Below are 22,812 nucleotides of genomic sequence, written 5' to 3'. Positions count from 1 at the left end.
ACTAATCTAAAGGTTTAAGGGTGGCGTGGTATATAACATTAATCTACCTCATATATATTTTAATAAACAGTCTCAGGATCAAAACCCCATTAAGCTCTTCATCCACGGTTTCTTTGTTTGTTGATTCACACAAGTTCCAAACACATGAAAAGAATCCAGTTAATTCGTTTAAATTCCAAACAAATGAAGTGAAGTGAGAGAGTTTCCTGTTGACATATACAAATTGATATCCTACATGAGTACATCGTAGCAACGACTGAGAAGTGGAAGTGGTCTCCACTTTGCCATTTACAAGCAATTATCATTTCTTTTTCTTCTTGTCATCAACTTTAATGAGCCGGACGGGAGCTGCTGGTATTCTTACCCACCATTCTTTAACCCGCCTTACCCACCTGTTACTGCTTTCTTTCCTATATGGCATTTCCCTTGTGAAAGCCTCTAGAAATACAAGTAGAACAGTGTATCTTATTGGAACAAATGCAAACGCTGCAGCCATGAAAACCAGCACTAGGGCAACCTTGTCTGTGGCCTGAAAACAGACAAGATAAGATATTTTCAAACAATACTAAAAAATAAGCAACTATACTCTGAACTATAGGAGGAAAATGTAGAAAGGGAACACATGACATTAATGCTTTCCAACTGACTTGGTTTTCAGTCTACACATGTTATTCTAAGTGAGTTGAAATTTCCTGGATGAATATTTTGGTGCAATATTAAAATCATGTTTCATATAGGTTACGTTTAATAGTCAGTCTGTATCCAACGAAACCTACCTCATTACGTGCACAGCAAGCGTATGACTTACGAAAGCAGTTTTAAAGAGGGAATTTCTAGAGCAACTTCTACTGTCAAAATGCATGCGTGTCATACAACATATGTTAGAATATTACCAGTGTCTCCAATCACACTTATACCAAGAGAACTCAGATAAAACTATCACTCATGCACATACCCAATATGTAAATATGTATGTGTATAAGTGAAGGCAGAAAAGCAGAATGAAGAGATTATGGAAATCAAGAATATAGATACTAATTTTCTTCTCTTCACTTTAAGGAAAAGAAAAAGAGAAAGGCTACACTGGGTGCAAACTTTCCTCTTATCCGCAGGAAACTCTATTGCCAGAAAAGAGTAATATTGTGCAATTCACAACATCCAATATTTACTGTTTTTTTAACATAGGAAATAGAGCATGGCTAGGATATGTACCTGTGGAAGTACACCAAATAAGAGAGCTCTCATCTTCAGGAGAATAATATTACTAGCTTGAATTAGTGCTTCAACTTGAGTTATGGCTTCTTGCAATGTCAGAAGCTGCTCCACAGTATTTCTATTGGGAGGAGATGTTACTTTGAAGGTTTCTAATGGCTTCCCTTTGTTAAAATGCCTGCGCCAGAGCATGAGAATTGCAATGAACAAAAAAATGGCCGGCAACATATACCTGATCCACCCCCTGCATGTCATATTTGACCACTTTGTTACATTGCTTTCTTTGTATAATCTACTGCTTAAGCTTTTAAATTTGAGAAACCAGGATGCTAAAATTATCAATTTACACCAAATTGAGAGTTCACTTTGGTGCAATGGAAGTGCTGGGCAAAGAAAAATATCAGTATGGATATGCAAAGCTCCAGTCAAGGACAAGCTACCTTAAAATAGTGTAGCCGGTCAACACAAGAAAAACAGTTGATTTATGAGGGTCTTCCCATGAGGTCAAAAGTTGAAGACGGCTAGCTAATTCAATAACTGGAAACAGTAGTTCCTACAAAGAACAGAAACAATCATGTTAATGACAAAAACGTGGAATTTTCATGATCTAAGCTCTACTAATAGTCTCTAAGGTTATCAGAGAAAGTAGAACCCTAATGAGCATGTATTATGGGCACGAATTGTATTACATTCATGCAATGTTCACTACCCAAAGTGCAATGATAAACAGTGCTTCTGGGACCTATGGCACAGGACTAGACAGTTCTGATTGCCTGGTTGAGCGAAAGTGCCCAAAGACTTAACGCCTAAGAAAAATTGAATTGATCAATCAGGCTGTTTGCCTAAGAAAAGCAAGGAATAAGTTCCCCAGATTTTCTCCACTATAGAATGAAAAATAAACACAGTTTTTTAAATTATAATAGATATACCAGCTATTCTCAGGCGCTGTATGTGGAAAGGAATAAAAAACACTACAAATGGTTTTGTTTCTTAAGCATTTTTTAACAATTCTAAGCTCCTTAAGAACCAAACAGAGATAAGAGTTATAATCACAACTAACCTTCATTACTGCAACATTTGTGTCAATTCCTTCCACCTTCACTTGGTCAATAGTAGCCTGAGCAGCTTCAGCCTTCCCAGTGTCTAGTACTGATTGTTTCACTGCCATTTCCAAGGGATTTGTCTCACCAGCATAAATGTCTCCAACTATTACCGCTTCTCCATTTAGATTAGCCTCTTTTTGTGATATAAAACCAAGTTGACTGAGTGTTAGAAGTGAAACTGGGGACAATGTTGGCTGCTGTTTTGTTGGGGACTGCTTTTTCGCATATGCAACCCCAGTATCATGTTGGGCAGCACCAACATTCAGAAGTCCCAAGCGATATGACAAAGTTTCCAGAATTGTATCTCCCCTTGGTAGACTTTCAGCCAGGTTGAAAGCAAGTAAGCTTTTGTAATGGGATGAGAAGAATTGGAAACCTTCTCTAACTGCATGGTATCGGAATATGCCTAGAGTGGCCTTCGCTAGTACTTCTGATTTCTGAATCTCTTTAAGGTTGTGTTTCCTAATAAACCTGTGTGCACGCAGGATCTCAAGACATATATCAACCCAATAGTTACGGCGAGAATTACCTTTAAACTCAGGAAACTCCAAATAAACAGGCTCTGCTCTGTAAAAGAAACAACAAATAAAAAAGAGAAAAACTGAAGTTCAGAGTAAGCTAATGATTTACATATATAAACAAGTTGCGCATCATGTCTATGATAACATACACGGATGTTGACTTATACATCAGAGCTTTATCAAAAAGACGGGCTCCCAATGGTCCAGTCATTTCGGGTTTTATGACCTGTTTCATTTCTGTTGCTAGATCGTATCTAACAGCTTTATCATATATACCAACTCCCAATGACTCAAAGTACAAAGCATAATTGGTCAGTGTCAATCGCCCTGCACAAACAGAAATCCAATGAACAACAATGTCCAGGGATGAAAACTATTTATTGAAAAACATTATCAGTCTTTCCGCTAAGTTCATGACCTGTAAAGTCTGTGACTACATTGGGGCAGGCACAAAGTTGTAGCCAATATATACGGGCATTAAATTTTACATAGATAAATATATAAACATTTCAGATAATTGATAAACCTGGGATATAGCCCACAAGGACATCTCTGCCACATCATATTGTGATATCTTCTGCCTTTCTTAAGAGTTTTTGTTGTATTAATCATTTACCTTGACTATGGCCACTTTTCTTGTTTTTTAACCCAAATATCTACTTACCCAAAAGAGAGAGAGAGAGAGAGAAGAGGCTATTCCCTGTTGGGCCAAGAAAAGCCAACTAAGGGGCTAAGCCACAACAAAACGTGTGACTATAATGATGGTGAGGCTCCTATTTAAGAAGACTCATGTTCTGCCCTAGCTGAGGAGGGCCTATGCCCCATAAAGACAGATGAGATTCGGATATGTCACTCCAATAGTGGTCAATGCATTGAATATGTCTCACATCCTATTAGCAACCACAGGCATGTGTCTTGGCCACACATATCCCCTTGCCTATTAATGCACCAACGACACAAACAAGTGGTCTCCTCCATACTTACACATTCAAAGCAAATGGTGCATTTCTCCTTTCTCCTTTCCTCTTCTCCTCCATCATGTACATTATCTCTTGATCCCTCTGACAAGATGCCTCTTGGCACTCACAAGGACACTGAATTATGGATGCAGGATCCTATTTAAATCTATGGCTTATGGTTCTAAATCTACAATGGACAGTAAGGTTGATTCCACTTGCAGGAATACAATGACTCACCAGGCCATGCAGAGATTCCAATGTGCTGCAGAACTGGCTGGGTGGGAACTGTACCATCAACATCAATGACAATCTCTCCCTCAGAAAGCTGAAGATTTCCAACTGCAGGTGCCACTGCATTTTTTGCAGCCTTAATGATTCTGCAAAAGAGTCATGAAATTAATATTCAAATATTACTAACAGTGCGTGAAGTCGAAATATTAAATGAAACACAAACACAGAAGAAAAATGTATATAAATAATTTCTCATGCAATAAATAGTTTGATTACATTTTAAAATGTAAGATGAAAGAATTTCTGTAGTAAAATAATGTTAAAATTACACTAGCAGATTTCTTCTTAAGAGAGATGGTCCATCATATAAAATATATCAATATATGGATGATCCTTCAAAATCCTTTATTTTTCTATCATTTGCACGTATTACACATGTTTTGACTTCTATAAAATCATGTGACGTTTATAATTTTTTATGTCATTTATACAACTTGTATCTTCTTCTTTTCTTTTCCTTTTTTTTTTTTTTTTTCTTTTTCTTTAGACATCAAATAGTTTCCCATCTTATGATGTGGGATTGGCAGATAGCATCCGCAATATACTCAGATCATGTGGATTGGGAAGAAAGAAAATTCTACATCAATAGTGATTAATACAGCACTATTACAAAGATAAGTTTCAGGAAATAATGTGGCCAAATAATTCACCACATCCGCCATACTAAGCAAGTCAGAACAGTTTAATTAACATAGAGAGGCTTCGAATGTATTTGTCAAACAATCAATATCACTCAAGAAGCAAAATCATACTTGTCAAGGCTTCGAATGTATTTGTCATATACAAGGAAATGAAGTCGATGGCCTGAAGAACTTGTCAGTGCATCAAAAAGATTGTGGACTGTTATTATATCTGCAACAGCAGCACAAACAGGAGCTATTCGTGCAAAAGCCTCTCGACCAACTGTTTTCTTGTCATCAACCTGATGCAGAGAACAAACGTAATGTGGATACCCCATGCACATGTCATAACATTAAAATCTGCTACTAGTACAGAGAGCAACAAGGAAATTGATGATGAAAAGAACCTGAACTGCCATAGTTGTAGAACTTGAATAGAATAGAGACCACCCATCCTCATGCTCAACTTCCAGGTTACTACAGGAAGCAGTTTCCTACAGTTGAATAAAAGCTTAAGCAGGGTTGTCAAGCACCTATAAGCAGAAAACTTAGCTCTATTCTACCAAAAAAATCGTAACTAACAATTAGGAAAAGGCGCCTCTAATAATAATAAAAAAAAAATCAATGTATCTTACAAATATCAATGGATAACAACTATGAGCTGTCTCACTTTATCTAGTGTTTCGCTCTCAACACTCGGAGCTTCCCATGCTAGCATCATCTCATACGTCAACTGACGGAATTCCTTGTCACTCAAAAATCCAGGACGTCTACTCAACAGATGAAGTGCTTGATATGAGCAAAATTCCAAAAAATTCCTAGCATAAGTCAAAAGTTCCTTAACGCTCTCAGGTAGCTCTGTCTCGAAACAATGCTGCAATTCTTCAGTGGGGACTTGAAGGATCCTGCAACATCGTTAAATGCATTCAAGGACATGAAAATGGGCATGAGAATAATTAGTTATACTGGTTCTGGAGAACTTCATTAGTTAGTATAAGATGCACCTATAATGAGAAAAGAAAAATAAAACAAAATGGAATCCCTGTTTGATGAAGAGAAGCTTCTCCGGGAAAATGGAAACAACAAAAACATTAAAGGAAACACAGACACAAAATCAGTTGATCATTCACAAATCTATAATAGGGTGATTGTACGGCAATTCAAAGCATAGCCCAAGTTTCCGACTTGGATAAATCTGAACCGCTAAAACAAAATTGAGACCATAAAAATGAAAGAACCCTGATCCAAAAGCCCTGTCATGCATCGTATTGAAGAGTGATGTAATAATTAAGAAACTACTTTTCTAAGTTTAGTTTGAACAGAAAGAATATTAAACAAAACGAAGAGCACATGAGAGAGAGAGAGAGCGTGTAGTACTCGGAACAGCGAGAGACGACGGAATTGGCGAGATGAGAGAGCTGAGGAATGGGCTTATGAGAAGGGGATGAAGATGAAGACGAAGGCGACGACGGCGATGACCTTTTGCGATTGAATAGAGATTGCAGCGACTTCTGATGGTTTCTCATGAAACTCTCCAACAATCCCACCTTCACATTCTCCATCCTCTTCAATCAGGATTCACATGCGAATGCAAATGCAAATGCAATTCTTCCTTGTTTCGTTGCACATTTGATTCCACAGTCGTACCCGGTTGGTTACCTTCGGCTTCGGGACAATCCTATAATGCACAGGATCCTGATTCCTATTCCTTGCCTACTGCCTAGTCTTGTTTCTTTTCTTTTTCCTTTCCCTTTTAATCCAATACAAAGCCCAAATGCTATTTATTATTCACACCATAATAATTTTTATTTATAAACAGTGCATGTGGAGGCTTAATTTGTAAAAACTTTGTCAACCTCGATCGATTGGATATTTATTCTTCTTCTTCTTAATTAGCTTATTATGATATTTTTGCCCTATCTTGATAAATGAGAAGTTAAGGGCTTGTTTGGGAAACACATTTTTCTAGACTCAACTTAATTATTTTTTAAATACGGACCACCTTGAGCTAATGGGGTGGTTCAAAACGACCCCAATTTTTTTAATTATATTTTTTTTATATATATATAATTTTTCCTTAATTTTCTCAATCACCATCCAAACATCATCGCAACTCTAATTGCTCCTCGATATTCAAGTTGCCTGAACATTGTGGATATGAGTAATCTTTATCTCAAAAAGTAATGTGGTGTTTAAAATTATAATTTGATTAAAATTTAACAATGATCTATCCCAAATTTAGTTTGAATTTCAAAAGCCTTTGGAGGGTAGAGATAATTATCTCCTCATATGATCAAATTAAAATTCAATGAAATTTATTTCATATATTTTTTATAGGTAAAACTAACTCTTAAAAACTGATAAGAGAAAAGAGCATATGAAAGTAATATGATAATCTACTAGATATAATTTCTCAAACTTATATACGTATGGTTAAAATTGTACTTCACAAATGTGAGACACTTGATATTGTAACATTTCACCACGCTTCTGAATCTAGCGCTCACAACGACCCACTATATCGACATTGATTCTTGGTGACTTCAATAACTTAATATATATATATGAGCATTCAATAACTTAATATTGTGTCATACATAATATTAACACATCTTAATCCCTATGTGAATACGGGCTTGCAAGAAGAAAGTGTCAAAGAGTATATATATATAGTTAAAAAATTGTACTTAAGTCATATGAAACATTTAATAAAACTCAACCACAAAGAACCACAACCCATTGATCTTATACATGGCATGATAACTAACTTTAATACCAAATAATACAAATTTTAAATAAAATTCACATTTAAAAATTGCCTTGCTAGAAGAAAGGTGTCTAAAAATTGTATACAAATAATTAAAATTGCAATTAACCAATACGTGTCGCTTGAAATCGCACCATTTACCCTTTTTTTTTTTTTTTTAACTCGGAGTGAATTCCTTCATGTATGTAGTACACAGTACACAGTAGCAAACAAAATTTCTGGTAAGAAATTCAAACTTATCGATCAAACAAATTCCAAATGGCATGGCACATGCGATGCAATGACAAGGAAAAGGAAACAAGAAAGTAAGGACCAATCATTAAAGTATTTGGGTCTACTTTTATAACTTTTTTAAGCTTTTGTGACAACCTCATCAGCAGCTACTCAGAAATCTTATCCTCCAAATTAAGTTCCAAACAGAGAAGAAGAAACCTCTACCACGTTTTTTTTTTTTAAAAAAAATAATATATATATATATATATATATATATATATTAAGGTATCTAGTTTCACCTATGGCCCGAAATAATATATTGTGCTTCCCACACTTAAGATGTGGGTTACCAGTCTAGAGGCCTCAAGATAGAATCTACCAGACTAATCCCCTTTACTAGAGTCTAGAGGAGCAGTGATCTGCAGCACAATGATATGCATGAACAGTTATACATGCCAGTGTTATTTAATTATAAAATATAATTAAATAATTATTTAAACAGTATATATATATATATATATATATATATATATATATATTATAACATTAACGTATATACACATCAGTGTGATGCATATCACTCTTAGGGTCTAAAGATAGTAAGCGTGGGTTTTGGGTGAAAATGGCTCCAAATGTCAAGTAGCACTCAAGGAGATTAGAACTTGAGATCTTGAGGGCCCACACCACAAGATTCCAAGCTCTTCACCAACAGAGAAGTAGGAAGTAGGAAGTAGGAAGTAGGAACCTCTACCACGTCTCTTTGTTATAGGATCAAAAGTAGGAACCTCTACCACGCATCTTTGTTATAGGATCAAACCCAACAACGCACTTCGAGATTATCGTCATATATCTTCTTCCGTCTTCACATCTGAGCCAGCCATGCCGTCTTCTTCTTCTTCACTACTATATTGCCCACCATCCACCCTCCAATCCCTCTTAGACTCAGCCCGCCCCTTCCTCCGCGGCGAGCTCGAATCCATCGACGAGAATTTACCTTCGCTTGTCGCCGTGTTGCGCTCCGTTGGAGCCGGTGAGTGCTGGCACAAGCACGGCAGCTTCCTTGACCACCTCGTCGATATATACCGCATCCTCAAGATTTGGAAAGCACCCGACTCCGTCTGCCTTTGCGGTCTCTTCCACTCCGCCTACTCCAATTCTTACGTCAACCTCGCCATATTCGATCCCTCTACGGGACGCGACGTCGTTCGCGGCTATGTTGGGGAGGCTGCCGAGAGGTTAATCCACTTGTTTTGTATCGTGCCAAGACAACCTCTCATTCATGATGATCTGCTGTTCCATTACTCTGACTCCGAACTCGTCGAACACCTTAAGCTTTCCGAGATATCGTTGAGGAATGCCAAGGAAAAGGGTTTGTTCAATGAAGAAGAGGATTGGAGGAAGAAGCTGCAGTCGCTTCTTCCCGCTGATGGGATTACTGTGAAGCACATCAAGACCGGTGAAGATGTCCCCATCTCTAGAAGGGTGGTGGCCACTTTCCTTTTGATGACGATGGCCGATTTCAGTGACCAACTTTTTGGCTTTCAAGATGCGCTATTTGATAACTCTGACGGTCGCCTCAGTTTTTCAGGGAACAATTATGCGGCTTTGTGGCCAGGCGATTGCAAGCCCGGGCTATGGATGAATTCTATTTCGAGGATGGGAGCGCTTTACAGTTTGATTGTGAGGGAGGAAGATATTTTGATGGAGGGAAAAAGAAGGGCTGGTGATTATGATCAGGATCAGGATAGAGATGATGAAGATATTGAGCTTGTGCTTGTGGTTCCACCCGTTTTTGACAAGTGTACAAGGGTTTTGGATGCAAGGGAGCAAATTGTTGCAAGGGACTTGTACTGGGAAGCTGTTTGTGATATGTCTGACAGAGGGATAGAGAGGGCGGAGGAGTTGTTGTTGAGGTGTGTTGAGAAGAACCCTTTTGTTGGGGAACCACATGTGGTGTTGGGTCAGGTATACTTGAGCAAAGGGAGGTTTGAGGAGGCTGAGAGTGAGGCTGAGAGAGGGTTGACCCTTATGCTGGAGTGGGGGAGTCCATGGGATAAGAGGACGTCTTGGGAAGGATGGATTGCTTGGACCAGAGTTGTGTTGATGAAGGCAAAGGAGAAGTCATGGCCACACACTTCTTGGGGCATTCTCAACTTGGGCCTTGTAAGGTAATAATAATTACTTGGTGATCAGTACTACTGCAAGCATGATCCATCCATCGATCTACTCAATTATGGATTTGCCAATCAATAAATTAATAAACTTTACTAAGTCCACCCACGTACGGCCTGCATTCAAAAGCTCATGACTCATGAGTCATGATCATCGAGTGCAGTAGGGTTTGCTCTATAAATCTAAGTTTAATTGTCTTTCTATTTAGGCTGCTGGTGTGCCTTAATCTATTGTAAGCCAAAAAAAAATATCAGTTATTTTGAAATCAAGTCTTAAACTCTTATGATACAAAGAGATCATCAATACATACTTTCTTCAATTGGGACCTGCTTGCATGCGGATTAAAAGCAGATCGACCGACGTGAGTAGTTTCTTGAAAAAGGCTATATATATATATATGATTTTTCATTCACTAGCTAGTATAGCAGATGGTCAATTGTGTTGATGTTTTTAGTAAATTAGTTTTCAATTCTGTACAGTTTATGAGAAAATTATCATTCGATCCACATGGCTGAAACTTGAATAGCCATTGAATTCAAAGGGAAATACAAACATCGCGATCGAAGAAAAAGGCTTACTTACAGTAGTAATCAAATTAAAGAAATGCAGCATGATTTGAGTATCTACCCAACTTCTTCCTAGGACGAGTGTTTTACAGCTCTGATACCCAAAAAAATGTTAAGAGTTATCATCAACATTCAACATTGGTCCTCCAGGCTCCAGCACTGAATTTGGGCTTGGAATTCTTCTCCTTTTTCGTTAATTTTGATAGCTTAAATACAGGCTCTACGAGCGTCGTGACTAGGCACCAGCCCACTAACCCACGACTTCAGTCTCCAATAATAAAGCCCATAAAACAAAGTCATAACCTACCTAAAAACAAGGGCGTGACTTCAACCAACTCGATACGTTTTTTTCTTTTCATTAGCGCCTATACGCTGGGAGCCACGCTTTAATACGTGGTCTTATCTTTTTGAATTTCTTTAAGCTATTGAAGTACCACCCTTGACGATGTAGATCTACTAGTTTAAAAGCATTAAAAAGACACGTGATCTCAGGGCTCCTTCCACACGTGACACAAGGCCCGGAGTTTTGTTGATGAAGGCAAAGGAGAAACAGAGCTGTTTGATTCCTCAACCCCCTTTCTCCTTTGCATTGAGCTTTATCCTAAATTAGGGTAAAGTCGACTTAACTCCCTTAAACTATCACTCCAATGACAATTTATTCTCAAAATTATCAATTGTGACAATTTACCCTACAAACTACCAAAACAATAACAATGTACCTCCAATACTAGCAAAGTGATGAAATTACTACTATATAATTTTCAATAAGTCAAAAATATTCTTAATTTTTTTTTAAAAAAAAACATAAATTTTAGTATTTTTGTTTTTATTTTAGTAGGGTAGTTTCGTCATTTTGTTAAAAGTAAGGGGTACATTGTCATTGTTTTGGTAGTTTATGGGGTAAATTGCCATAATTGATAGTTTGAGGGGTATATTGTCATTAGGATGGTAGTTTTAGGGGGTTAAGTGAACTTTACCTAAAAAATTAATAATAATCTAAGCAAAAATAAATGCTTGTCGTGGACAAATAAGTCCAATGTAGCAATACAATACAATACAATACAATACAATACAAAAAAAAAAAAAAAAAAAAAAAAAAAAAAAAAAAAACTAGTCACATCTGCACTATTACTCCAAAAATGCTAATTAATTTAGAGTTTCTCTAAAATTCATTATAAAACTCAATTTCATGATTTTCATCTAGTAACTAGCCAATGTAGAATTTAATACCATGATAATCTTTATAAATTATTCACTCTATATTGACTACTTCTCATCTTCTCGATATGAGATGAAAGTGTTGCATCTTATATTTAAAATTTTCGTGGATTTAATTATTAATAGAGTTGTTGGAGATAGGTAAATATTTCAAAATAATAATAATAATAAAAAAAGGATCGGGGGCGCAGACGTACACGTCGTCTCTCACCTTATCTCCTCTGATTGAACTCAAACCACTTTAATTTGAGCTATTCAACCCATTTCAGAATCATATATATCATAACGGTCCCTTTGGCGAAACAGATTAAACCAAACCAACCCAATGGCATCTTCACACACGACCCAAACCCTCCTGGACTCAGCCCTTCCCTTCCCTTCCTCCGCAGCGAGCTTGAATCCATCCACAAGCACGGCTGCTAGTTTTCTTCAACACCTTGTCGAAGTATACCGTGTTCTCAAGATCTGGAAAGCGCGTGTGCCTTGGTGGCCTCTTCCTGCACTCAGCTAGCGTACTCCAAAGATCATCTTTTATTCCATTACTCACACTCCGAACTCGTCCAACACACCTTAATTAGCTTTCCGAGGTATATATGGTTGAGCAATGCCAAGGAGAAACAAACTGCAAGCAGCCTCTTCTTCCCGGTGGTGGCATTAATTGATGCCCTATTGGATAACTTTGATGGCCCTGGCGATGGCAGGCTAGGGCTGTGGATGATGAATTCGATATCATATCGAGGATGGGAGCGGTGGTTTAAAGTTGTTGGGTCCAGTGTCTAGTGAGGTAAATGGCTTTCTTACTTCGTTTATCAAGAGCCCAATTAAATGTAGTGCATCTTCAGCCCATAACCCAGCTTCCTCGGCCATTTCCTAGTTTCTCATTCTGTGTTGTGGAAGTGGAACCAACCAAATGTCCAAATTGTCCAATGTCAACTACCTTTATCTCACTCAAACAGTACTCCCTACCTTTACTCAACCCCATGTTATTTCTTTTCTCAGTATTTTTTTGTTTCTTATGAATTCTAATTTTCGGTGTTAATGTGGGAGAGAGGCAAAAAGAAGAGAATCTCAAAAGCTTCACATGCATGCTGTCCAAGTTTTTCAACCACGGCGGCTACTTGAAGCTTATGCTTGTCTGTCAATTGCCATTCCTACGGAAAAATGAAAACAAAATCCAACATAATTTTTTAGAAAACTTAACGGATTCAGTGAACATTAATTAATTAATGAGGGAGCCCGGCCTTTGCATTTGTTATAAGCTAAGCATTTGAAATCCAAAAAAAAAAAAAAAAAAAACCAGTTGCTTTTCGGACACTCCCTAGCTAGCATGAGTATGAGTAGGTTGTAATCAAATTCATAACACTCATGATAATTGATATGATGAACAAATTTTATGCAACATTTCTCACATAAATAGGGTCTAAGAACCTTTGAACATGAATAACAATCATTCTTCTTAGCTTCTTAATAAGTGTATATAGGAGGAGGACCCTCGATCTAGTGGTGGCCAGGGGGTCCTCAACTGCCCACCTTTAGGGGCTTTAGAGGAGCCTGGGGCCATGCCTTTAAAATCTTCAAGTTAAAGACTCCAGAATCCAAATTTCCAGTTGAGCAAAAAATTACTCCTAGTCAACATTGTCGATGGAGTCGGGCCAATTACCTTTCTTGCGCAATCAACGCAACCTAATCCATTCACTCAAATCTTGAATAACCAACAAAACCTGACAATATATAAAACATCCCCAATCACAATCATATATCATTATACTGCAAAGGAGACAGACGACTACAGTGTTCATATCCCACTAAAGTCTTGATGCCTCCATGCACCAACTTACTACCGGCTTCCCATCATTTTCAATCAAAGTTTACAAACATAAATTTGGTGTCAATGTCTTTTAAATAAGCCTCATAATTGTTAAAATAACTCCCGAAATCAACGTGAACTCAATATTAATAAACATTAATAGCAATGTCCACTAAAAAAAAAAAGAAAAAGAATCAGATTTGCTGATCATTTTCAATTCATTCACTGCTAATTAATTAATTAATATTTGAATGAAAAAGAAATGAAAAGAAAAAGAAAAAGGGCCTCAAAACTTGCTTTTTGGTGTCATATCATGTTTTAATTTTCAATAATTAGAAAAATAAGCTTCTTCTTTTTTGTAAGTAAAACCATATGATATATAGAATTAGTGGCCCGTGAGAGGGAGGAGTTTGTCTCTGCGCACTTTACAGCCCGTCAGTCAGCCGATAAAATTTGAAAGACGGGGAGGGGGGTGGGGGTCACAACTCACACGCAAGGGTAATATTCCCTCCAGCTCATCAAACAACAAAGGCACAAACACCAAGAAATCAGGACCGTTAGATCTTTTCTTTCCAATTGCTTAATAACGGGCATATATTTTATGGTCCCACAGGACTACCAACCCTTAAGGCTGAAGGCTGGCCCCGCACAAGTGGAAGCGGTTGATTGATTTGGAATGCGATTAAGTAAAGAAATTTGATTAACTAGTCATTACCAAGATTTAACAAGGCAACCCCGTAACTGATTGACCTACTTTAGAGTTTAGACCAATCATAATGCCTACCCAACCCCCCCCCCCCCCAAAACAAAAAAAATGTAACACTTTTATGCAACCAAGACACAAGGACAGATCAATAAGATAGAAATTATAAATGATTTAAAAAAAAAATTTGTTAATACTATATTTTTATTTTATAATTAGTTAATAATATTGACGTGACATTTCAAAATAATTATTAATTTTTTTTTATTTAAAAAAAAAAATTAATCAAATGATTAGTTTGAAATGCAACATGATGAATATTTGATAAAATTATAGTATCTATTATTTCTCAGATTTAGAAATTACATTTTATCTTGCAATTATTTTACAATGCTGATGTAACTGTTTAAATCAACTTTTTTTACATATATAAAAACCCAATTTTTAATTGCAACGGTCATACCAACATTATAAAATAATTATCAATAATTATACAATAAACAAAAAAATTGATATATAAAATTACTCTTATTCTAGAATGGGACGTTACGCTGAGCATTTTCCAAAATGTGGGGAAGGGTGGGGAAGAGAAATTGCCGAAATAGAACTTGAGTCAACATGCATGAATAATTGTCTGACGGAACTTCTACCAAAAATTCAACAATTTTGACTAATAGATTATATATATATATATATATTTTAAAAATAGTATTTTAATGTGATATAAAAAGTAAGTGAGAAATTTATTCATGGTTTACCTTAACAATATTTTTTGCTCGGAAAAGTACTTTGTGTTTTAAATTATTTGTTAATTATTTTGAGAAAAAAATGTGTTTTTGTTTTGAAAACGGAAAAATCTCGGAAGAATATAGCCAAATACAGCTATATTTTTCAGCCAAATTTACATCCTAATTAGTCAAAATAACCTTTTAAAAAGCGGAGTGTGAATACTCTAAATAGTCTCCAATTTAAGACAAATTAATCGGCCCTAACTAGACAAAAGCAAGCGAGCTTCCAAATAAGATAAAATGTCCCTAATCATATCCGTTGTAATTTCTATGACTATGCCCTTCCTTTTAGAGGAAAATATATGGTGGTGGTTTGTTTCACCATCTACCTCCGCAAATCAATGTAAACCATTCCTTTTAGTTGCCTACAACTTCAAGCAGAATAAACGGTCACAATTGTGGAAGATGGCGAGGTGTTAGTTAATCTTATCATCCCCCAACAAAATTAGCAAATGGGAAAGGATTATTACCGCAAGCAAATTATTAAGAATTAGAATTACAAATGTAAAAAAAATTATTTGTTGGAACAAGTGTTTTAATCGCAAGCTTAGGGACCGTCTCAAAGAATAGTAGGCACGTGCTGCTGAACATTTATGGATGGCTCCAAGTCCAACCAGACTGTAAAATAAATGATTGTTAAAAGCATGAAAGTTTTTGTGGAGGTTGATTTCGAAAAGGAAGTGGAATTTTGAAACTAGTGCGCTCCAACGTTCAAATGTAACTAGGACCCTCGTGAGCAATCAAACGGCTTGCAAATGTCCATGTGAATGTCTTTAAACTGATTTTACCACCCTCCCACTTCCCCCTTCCCCCTTCCCCCTTCCCCTCCCAATCCAAAAATGTTTTTCCCTTTCATAAAAAAGCTTTTTTTTTTTTTCTTTTTTCTTTTTTCTTTTTTCTTTTTGTTCCTATAAATAAGAGGGACATTTGTTAAGAGTTTTTGCAGACCTCCAACCAAATTATAATTGTCAGTCACACTTTCTCAGGTTTTCTACTATCTTTTTCATCATTATACCTTCCTTTAGACGTGAAGGAATAGAATAAACTCTCTCAATGCCTCCTTGCCAACTTTTACCACTTTTTTCATGATAGAATATAAATTTTTTCACAGTCAGTGTCTCCTTGTCAGATCCCAAGTCCCCTGGAAAATTTCCATATATTTTTCAGCAAATTTCCTGATCTAATCAAGAGTCAAGACCCACCTTCCAAAATGCAAAGCCTGAGATGGATTTTCAATGTCTTGCTCATATTTTCATGCTTCCATATGTTTTCGGAGTCCCTACCTCAAACAATCTCAGAAACCCAAACTCCCCCAGTTTGCTCAGAAGCAGATAGAGCTGCTCTGCTCAGCTTCAAAGCCAGAATCTCCAACGACACCACTGACATTCTCTCTTCGTGGACTGGAAGCGACTGCTGTGATGGAGGCTGGGAGGGCGTAGAGTGTAATCCAGCTACAGGGAGGGTTACTAGTTTGCAGTTGCAGAGACCGGATAGGGATGCTAGCATTTTCATGAAGGGCACTCTCTCCCCTTCTCTCGGCAGTTTGCGCTTCTTGGAGGTAATGGCTATTAGTGGGATGAAACATATTAGAGGTCCGATTCCTGAGACCTTCTCAAATCTAACCCATCTCATCCAACTCATCCTAGAAGACAATTCCCTTGAAGGGAACATTCCTTCGGGTTTAGGTCGTTTGTCCTTACTTCAGGGCCTCTCACTTAGTGGGAACCGTTTGAGGGGGCAGATTCCTTCAAGCCTAGGGAATCTCAGGAATCTTCAACTCTTAAATTTAGCAAGAAATTTCCTGAGTGGTCCAATCCCACCCACTTTCAAAAACTTCCAAGCTCTCCAGTCTTTGGACCTTAGCTTCAATATCTTATCTGGGCTACTCCCAGATTCTCTCGGGCAATTCAAAAACCTCACCCTTATCGACCTCTCTAATAACCATTTCTCGGGGCAGATGCCTATTTCCCTCTTCAACTTACCCAGTCTATTGGACTTGTCTTTGAGCAATAACCAACTCACAGGTCAAATCCCAGACCAGATAGGGGACCTCAAATCCCTTACCACTCTGCAATTGAGTGCTAATCGGTTCACGGGTCATATTCCAGGATCCATTTCAAGATTACAGAGCCTTTGGAACCTTAATTTATCTCGAAATGGACTCTCGGATCCTTTGCCAGATACCCTTGGCAGGGGCATACATTCTTTGCTGTCTATAGACCTGTCTTACAACAACCTCAGTTTAGGAACGGTTCCTGATTGGATCAGAAGCAGACAACTTCGAGCTGTCCATCTAGCTGGCTGTAAACTCAGAGGAACCCTTCCGAGCTTTCCAAAACCTGATTCCCTCAACTCCATTGACCTATCTGACAACTATTTCACGGATGGTTTTTCTAATTTCTTTGCAAATCTGTCGAGTTTGGAAAAACTCAAGCTCTCCAACAACCAGTTGAAGTCAGATCTTTCAGAAATCAGATTGCAAGAGGGGCTCTCTTCTATCGATCTTCACTCAAATCAACTTACCGGGTCTCTCTCAAGGATCTTGAATAACAAAACAAGCAGCTTTTTGGAGGTTATAGATGTGTCTGGCAATCAGATAACAGGCAGCATTCCTGAATTTGGGGAAGGCTTAAACTTGAAAGTGCTCAATTTAGCAAGCAACAGGATTGCGACCCACATCCCCAGTTCAATTTCAAACCTTATTGAACTTGAAAGGTTGGATGTTTCGAGGAATCAAATTACAGGCACCGTTCCTACAGGTTTAGGCATGTTGCTAAAACTTCAATGGCTTGATCTGTCCATCAATGGGCTAACAGGAAGAATCCCAAATAGCTTGTTGGGGATTGAAGATCTAAGGCATGCAAACTTCAGAGCAAACAGACTCTGTGGAGAGATACCGCAAGGGAGGCCATATAATATCTTCCCTGCAGCCGCTTATGCCCACAATCTGTGCTTGTGTGGCAAACCCCTGCCACCATGCAGGGAAAAGAAACAAGGGAATATGGGCCAGTGAGATGCTGACTCGGTTTGTTCTATGAGCTATGCTCATGACATATGAGCATTATCATAAAGGAGAAGAGGAAATAGGTTCTGCATTCTGCAACAGTTAGTCTATTTATTCTAGCATTCATCTTCTTACAGTTCATTATTACTATTACTTAATAGAAATAATGATTTTATTATCAATTTCTCTTGATTTTATCATCTCAAAATTAGTAAGTTTTCCTTTTCTCAATATCTTAAAATAGACAAAACTTTCCACAAGTAAAAATTTTGCACATCTTCAATTCCCTAACATTTGTTCCATGTAGCAAACTATATCAGGTTTTTTCTTTCCTATTTCAAACCAAAACATTGTCAACACTGGCTCATCAATTTGGGACATCTAACATTACAGGTATAATAATAACTATACCATTTGCTAAAGGAAATCCCAAGAATACAAAAAATCAAAAATGAAAACATCTCAAAAGCAACTTCAGTAACCATCCCAAGCATCCTCTCTAAAGAATCTACCTCAACCTTCCATTGCATCTAGTCAAAGCAAATTAATGTGATCCATATTCAATAAGAGTTACAAGCATTCCACAACCAATACTGTTTTACTCATTGTAATTTGTAACTAGTCAATTGGCAAATCAAATAAGATGAAAGCCATCAGAACTACCAAGTCATAACATGGAAATGATTTGAACGAAATGCTTAACAAGTTTAGGAATTAACATTCTAATAAGAAATACACAGGATGCCCGAAAACCAAGAAACCATATTGCTTTTCAGAAAGTTCCTGGCATCTACACCTGAAACCACTAAACTAAACCAGATCCAAAATTTACAAGAGACAAGAAAATAATCATCAGACATGAAAAATCAGTAAGCAATCTGTCCTACTCTGCATCAGATGCTACTTCCCCTTCCACTTCAACTTCCTTTTCTTCCACTTCAACTTCTTTCTCTTCCACTTCAACTTCTTTCTCTTCCACTTCAACTTCTTTCTCTTCCACTTCAACTTCCTTCTCTTCCACTTCAACTTCCTTCTCTTCCACTTCAACTTCCTTCTCTTCCACTTCCACTTCCACTTCCCTCTCTGAACCTTCATCACCCTGAATAAGAACAAAGAAGCAATAGACTTTCAGAACAAAACCAACACAAATCTGAAAACAGCAACGCAAAGAAACAACGTTCACAGTATCTAAAAACAATGGCTTACGTCTTCATCTTCAGCATTGTCACTCTGCAAGGCCTTGTCATACTCTGCCTTAAGCTCAGAAGCTTTATCCACATACACTTTCTTCTCCTACAAACCAATTAATGCCCATAGGGTCAGAATAACACAACCCATCTAACCCAACAATCAACTTTGAAGAGACAACGAGAGTAATTCGAAACTCACTTCATCACTCAAGGATTTCCACTTCTCACCACCCTCCTTCGCGACCTAAGTTTCATGGTCCAACACAAATTAAGAAACTGACCCAAAATTTAATTACCAAATGAAATCAAATAATACACCAAAGATTTGTACCGTTTTAACATCCTTGTTCCCGGGATGTGCTTCCTTATACTCCTTTCTAAAATCGTCCCTGAAACGCACGTAAGAAACATCCTCTCAACATACGCATCAAACAAAGCATTAAAATAAAACAAAAAGTATGACCAAGTGTAAAAGAGAGAGCGAGAGGGGGAGGCCGTACATGAAGATAAAGAAAGCAGTGGGAGGACGCTTGCGCTTGTTGGGATCCTTGCCCTTCTTCACGGTTTTTGCTCTCTTTGTTTTTGGCTCTGTGGCACTTGATTTCTTCCTGCCAAACAAAAAATCCAAAAACCAAAAGCACAAAAATGTTAATGCCCCAACCCGCAGAAGTGCATACACGTACACACGAAACCGAACAGATCTATTACCTCTCTGCAGGCTTCTTGAGCTCGGAGGACATCTCCACAACCTGGGCTTCTGAGCCGGAGAATAAAAAAAATTTAGTTTATAAATCACATGAAGATTGGTTCCTTGCCATTTAGACGGAAGGGAACAAAGATGAATTTGAGACCTACCGAGATTCAATTTGATCTTAGCATCGAGGGTGCAGCTGTGCATGCTAATGAGTGCCACCGGCACATCCTTTCTGCACTCTTCACTGCGTATACCCAAAACCCAAATCACATATCCATCAATCAAATAAAATAACCCATCCAAGGGCAGTAATGTAACATAGAGAACCATGTACAGAAAACAGATGGAGAGAGAGAGAGAGAGAGAGAGAGAGAGAGAACCATCGGGCAAAAGCGCTGCCATCCTTGGCTCGAAGAAGAGAAGCAGATGCAGCCTGGGCATCGGACGACGCCTCCACTCTCTTCCTCCCCTTTACTCCACCACCAGCCATTTCGCCTTCTTCGATTTTCACGCACAACACACAAGCGCACTCTAGGACTAGGAGATATAAATGCAGCGCCTGGCGAAAGAGGGAAATTTGCCAAATCCTTTTTGTGTTTTCCCGGGGAGTCTTTTGGCTTCCCGCCTTCTTTCCATTCCTTTCTTTTCATTTTCATTCTCGCGCGCTCAATCCCATTCCAACCCGGGCCCGCAACCCGACTCGTTTTATAGCATGTAAAACTCCTAATTATAGGTTTTTTTTTTTTTTTTTTTTTTTACATGTCCACGCTAAAAATAAGGAAAGGAATTCAAATTAGTGATTTTCGCTTCATAAGGCGTGATTCACAGCCGATTGAGCTACCATTTAGGGATTAATTATGGGTAATTGAGAGTATTTGAATGTTCAAATTCTATCATTTAACTTTATTTCGAATATGCATTGAGCTCCAATGTATCACCAAATTATATAATTTGTTTAAACTTTAATTATTTATTTTTCAAATGAATTCACGTTTATTTAATTAACTTATTTATACCTTATATAAAGTAAATATTATCATTGTTTATTTTTTGGTAAATTTATGCTAATTATTAATTAAATAATTATTGCTAATATTTTATTATTTACGTTAATTAATTTGAATCTTAAATAATCTAATCTAAAGTTTATATGTATGTTTTATAATATGTTTTATAATCTCAAGTTTTATAAATTCACACACACGCGCACACACATATATATATATACATATATATCAAGATTCATAATAATAATAATTTAAACTATATCTATTATATTACAAAGAGAAATCGTCTTTGTATCTCTCTCCTTGTACCCTTGAATTCACAAGTACCGACGGAGGACAAGAAGGCTGTGTTTGGCAATGGAATGGAAAAAGGAAGTAGAACAATACTATATCAGATTTGATTGATATAAGAGAAAAAAGTAATAATGTTTTGTATAAAAAAATGAAAAAATTTGTTTTATAGTGATTTTTTTTATTTGAATAGTAATAAAAAATGATTGATGTGATGTAAAAAATAAGAATGTTGGGATTGATTTTGATAATAATTTTTTAGGTTTTTGGGTCCAGTCAGGTCCAGCCATTTGCCAAACACAACCGAAATTACCCAACCTCATACGTTACTTAAGATGCTCTAATTATAAAATTAAAATACTACTAAAAAAATGAAATTATATGAGCTGATATGAGTCGAGCTATTTTATACGAGTATACCTTGTTTAATAGTTGAACATAATTTTGTGTTTACGACTGATTCATTTATTGAACAAATCCAATCCAAGTCAAGTTTATATGAATAGGTACCAAGCAGGTTGTTCAACTGACTTGTTCATTTACAATCCTACTCCTAATTGGAGTTGTTTTAAACTTTGATGTCTTGTTTTTCTTATTCTTTTTGTTTTTTGAGGTAGTTTAATGTGAGTGCAAATTGTGTTAGATTTGAGGGATAAAGACTCCTTTAGTACATGTGGTAAGATCGTTTATCAAATGGACCCATCAATTTCAAGAACAATCACATATGGTAACGTTGAACATCAAATAAACATAAAATGATACTTCTGTTCATATAATTAATGGTGATCAATGTCAACGTCTTTCAGAACATGATATATGTCCATATGCCTCATCAATATTATTTTAAAAAATTAAAATTATTTGTAGTGAGGAGATAAAACATTTGTTCAAATTAAAATTATTAAGTTAATTATATATACATTTTTAGACTTAAAAATTATACTTAATCTTTCATTCACACGTATTGAGATAAGAAATTATGATTCCACCCCACTACGACGGTTTTGTTACATGCAATATAGTATATTCACTGTCGGGTCTTAGGTATTTTTGATAGTAAAACTCTCTTGGTATAAAAGAATATTGTAAATTTGAAATGAATAAAAAGTTTTCAATTTTTCCGCATTAATGATTTTTATTGCCCTAAGAATATTTAAAAAAAAAGAAAATGGTTAATAATTTTTTTGGTACTTAAGTTTGCATTTTTTTTATTTTTTCCTCAATGAGTTTTAAAACTGTACAAATCTAGTACTCAACCTATGAGAAAAGATAGAATTAGTATCTCTATCAGTTCAGTCAACAAAATTAGTACGTGTCACTCCCATAATACGCCACGTGGCGTAAAAAAAAAAAAAAAAAAAGGGGATGGCTCATTTGGGGGTGGCTCCATGGAGCCAAGGGGGTGGCTCGACCACCACCATCCAGGCCACCCCTAAAATTTTTTCTTTTTATTTTTAATTTTCTATGTTACGTGGTGTATTATGGGAATGACATGTGCTAATGTCATTGACTGAACTGATAGAGATATTAATTTTATATTTTTTCATAAGTTGAGTACTAAATTTGCACGATTTTAAAAGTCAAGGAGAAAAAAAAAAAAAAGTGCAAACTTCATTACCAAAAAAAAGTTATTAAAAAAAAGGGGGTTGTATATTGTGAATGTCTGAGCTCGCGCCCTTTTAATTT

General features: G+C 36.8%; 4 protein-coding genes across 5 annotated transcripts; 2 read left to right on the top strand and 2 right to left on the bottom strand.

The window, feature by feature from the left end:
* Positions 1-75: 75 nt before the first annotated feature.
* LOC132184808 (polygalacturonase inhibitor (DUF639)) lies at positions 76-6,494 on the bottom strand. Of its 2 annotated transcripts, none has more exons than XM_088518644.1 (10): positions 6,084-6,494; positions 5,377-5,611; positions 5,114-5,200; positions 4,839-5,008; positions 4,033-4,172; positions 2,986-3,163; positions 2,273-2,882; positions 1,653-1,765; positions 1,213-1,390; positions 76-529 (listed from the first exon to the last, which is right to left on the bottom strand). In XM_088518644.1, exons 1-10 carry the CDS (start codon positions 6,266-6,268, stop codon positions 302-304), a joined length of 2,124 nt encoding a protein of 707 aa, XP_088374770.1. In that variant the 5' UTR covers positions 6,269-6,494; the 3' UTR covers positions 76-301. The 2 variants fall into 2 exon arrangements, with proteins under 2 accessions (XP_088374770.1, XP_059454560.2); XM_059598577.2 differs by having other exon boundaries at positions 1,213-1,456; positions 6,084-6,488.
* Positions 6,495-8,448: 1,954 nt separating this feature from the next.
* Positions 8,449-10,181, top strand: LOC132183989 (E3 ubiquitin-protein ligase). The gene has a single exon (XM_059597466.2). It carries the CDS (start codon positions 8,566-8,568, stop codon positions 9,856-9,858), a length of 1,293 nt encoding a protein of 430 aa, XP_059453449.2. The 5' UTR covers positions 8,449-8,565; the 3' UTR covers positions 9,859-10,181.
* Positions 10,182-15,866: 5,685 nt separating this feature from the next.
* On the top strand, positions 15,867-18,091 carry LOC132184401 (Leucine-rich repeat (LRR) family protein). Its single transcript, XM_059598029.2, has one exon. It carries the CDS (start codon positions 16,151-16,153, stop codon positions 17,951-17,953), a length of 1,803 nt encoding a protein of 600 aa, XP_059454012.2. The 5' UTR covers positions 15,867-16,150; the 3' UTR covers positions 17,954-18,091.
* Positions 18,092-18,442: 351 nt separating this feature from the next.
* LOC132184804 (high mobility group B protein 7) lies at positions 18,443-20,434 on the bottom strand. Its single transcript, XM_059598571.2, has 8 exons — positions 20,209-20,434; positions 19,990-20,072; positions 19,843-19,891; positions 19,635-19,742; positions 19,466-19,523; positions 19,334-19,378; positions 19,151-19,237; positions 18,443-19,043 (listed from the first exon to the last, which is right to left on the bottom strand). Exons 1-8 carry the CDS (start codon positions 20,316-20,318, stop codon positions 18,828-18,830), a joined length of 756 nt encoding a protein of 251 aa, XP_059454554.2. The 5' UTR covers positions 20,319-20,434; the 3' UTR covers positions 18,443-18,827.
* Between the last annotated feature and the right edge of the window lie 2,378 nt (positions 20,435-22,812).

Source organism: Corylus avellana, chromosome 7 (assembly GCF_965113065.1).
Source record: "Corylus avellana chromosome 7, dhCorAvel1.hap1.2, whole genome shotgun sequence".
NCBI lineage: Eukaryota > Viridiplantae > Streptophyta > Magnoliopsida > Fagales > Betulaceae > Corylus > Corylus avellana.
This window is presented reverse-complemented; position numbering and strand designations above follow the sequence as displayed.

Excerpts from the sequence above, each read along its gene's own strand:
- LOC132184808 (XM_059598577.2), bottom strand. The coding sequence starts at position 6,268 with ATGGAGAATGTGAAGGTGGGATTGTTGGAGAGTTTCATGAGAAACCAT. Across the intron at positions 3,164-4,032 it reads TGGAATCTCTGCATGGCCTG|GGCGATTGACACTGACCAAT; the intron begins GTGAGTCATTGT and ends CTGTTTGTGCAG. Across the intron at positions 1,766-2,272 it reads CAAATGTTGCAGTAATGAAG|GAACTACTGTTTCCAGTTAT; the intron begins GTTAGTTGTGAT and ends TGTTCTTTGTAG.
- LOC132183989 (XM_059597466.2), top strand. The coding sequence starts at position 8,566 with ATGCCGTCTTCTTCTTCTTCACTACTATATTGCCCACCATCCACCCTC.
- LOC132184401 (XM_059598029.2), top strand. The coding sequence starts at position 16,151 with ATGCAAAGCCTGAGATGGATTTTCAATGTCTTGCTCATATTTTCATGC.
- LOC132184804 (XM_059598571.2), bottom strand. The coding sequence starts at position 20,318 with ATGGCTGGTGGTGGAGTAAAGGGGAGGAAGAGAGTGGAGGCGTCGTCC. Across the intron at positions 20,073-20,208 it reads GGCAGCGCTTTTGCCCGATG|TGAAGAGTGCAGAAAGGATG; the intron begins GTTCTCTCTCTC and ends GGGTATACGCAG. Across the intron at positions 19,892-19,989 it reads TAAGATCAAATTGAATCTCG|AAGCCCAGGTTGTGGAGATG; the intron begins GTAGGTCTCAAA and ends TCTCCGGCTCAG.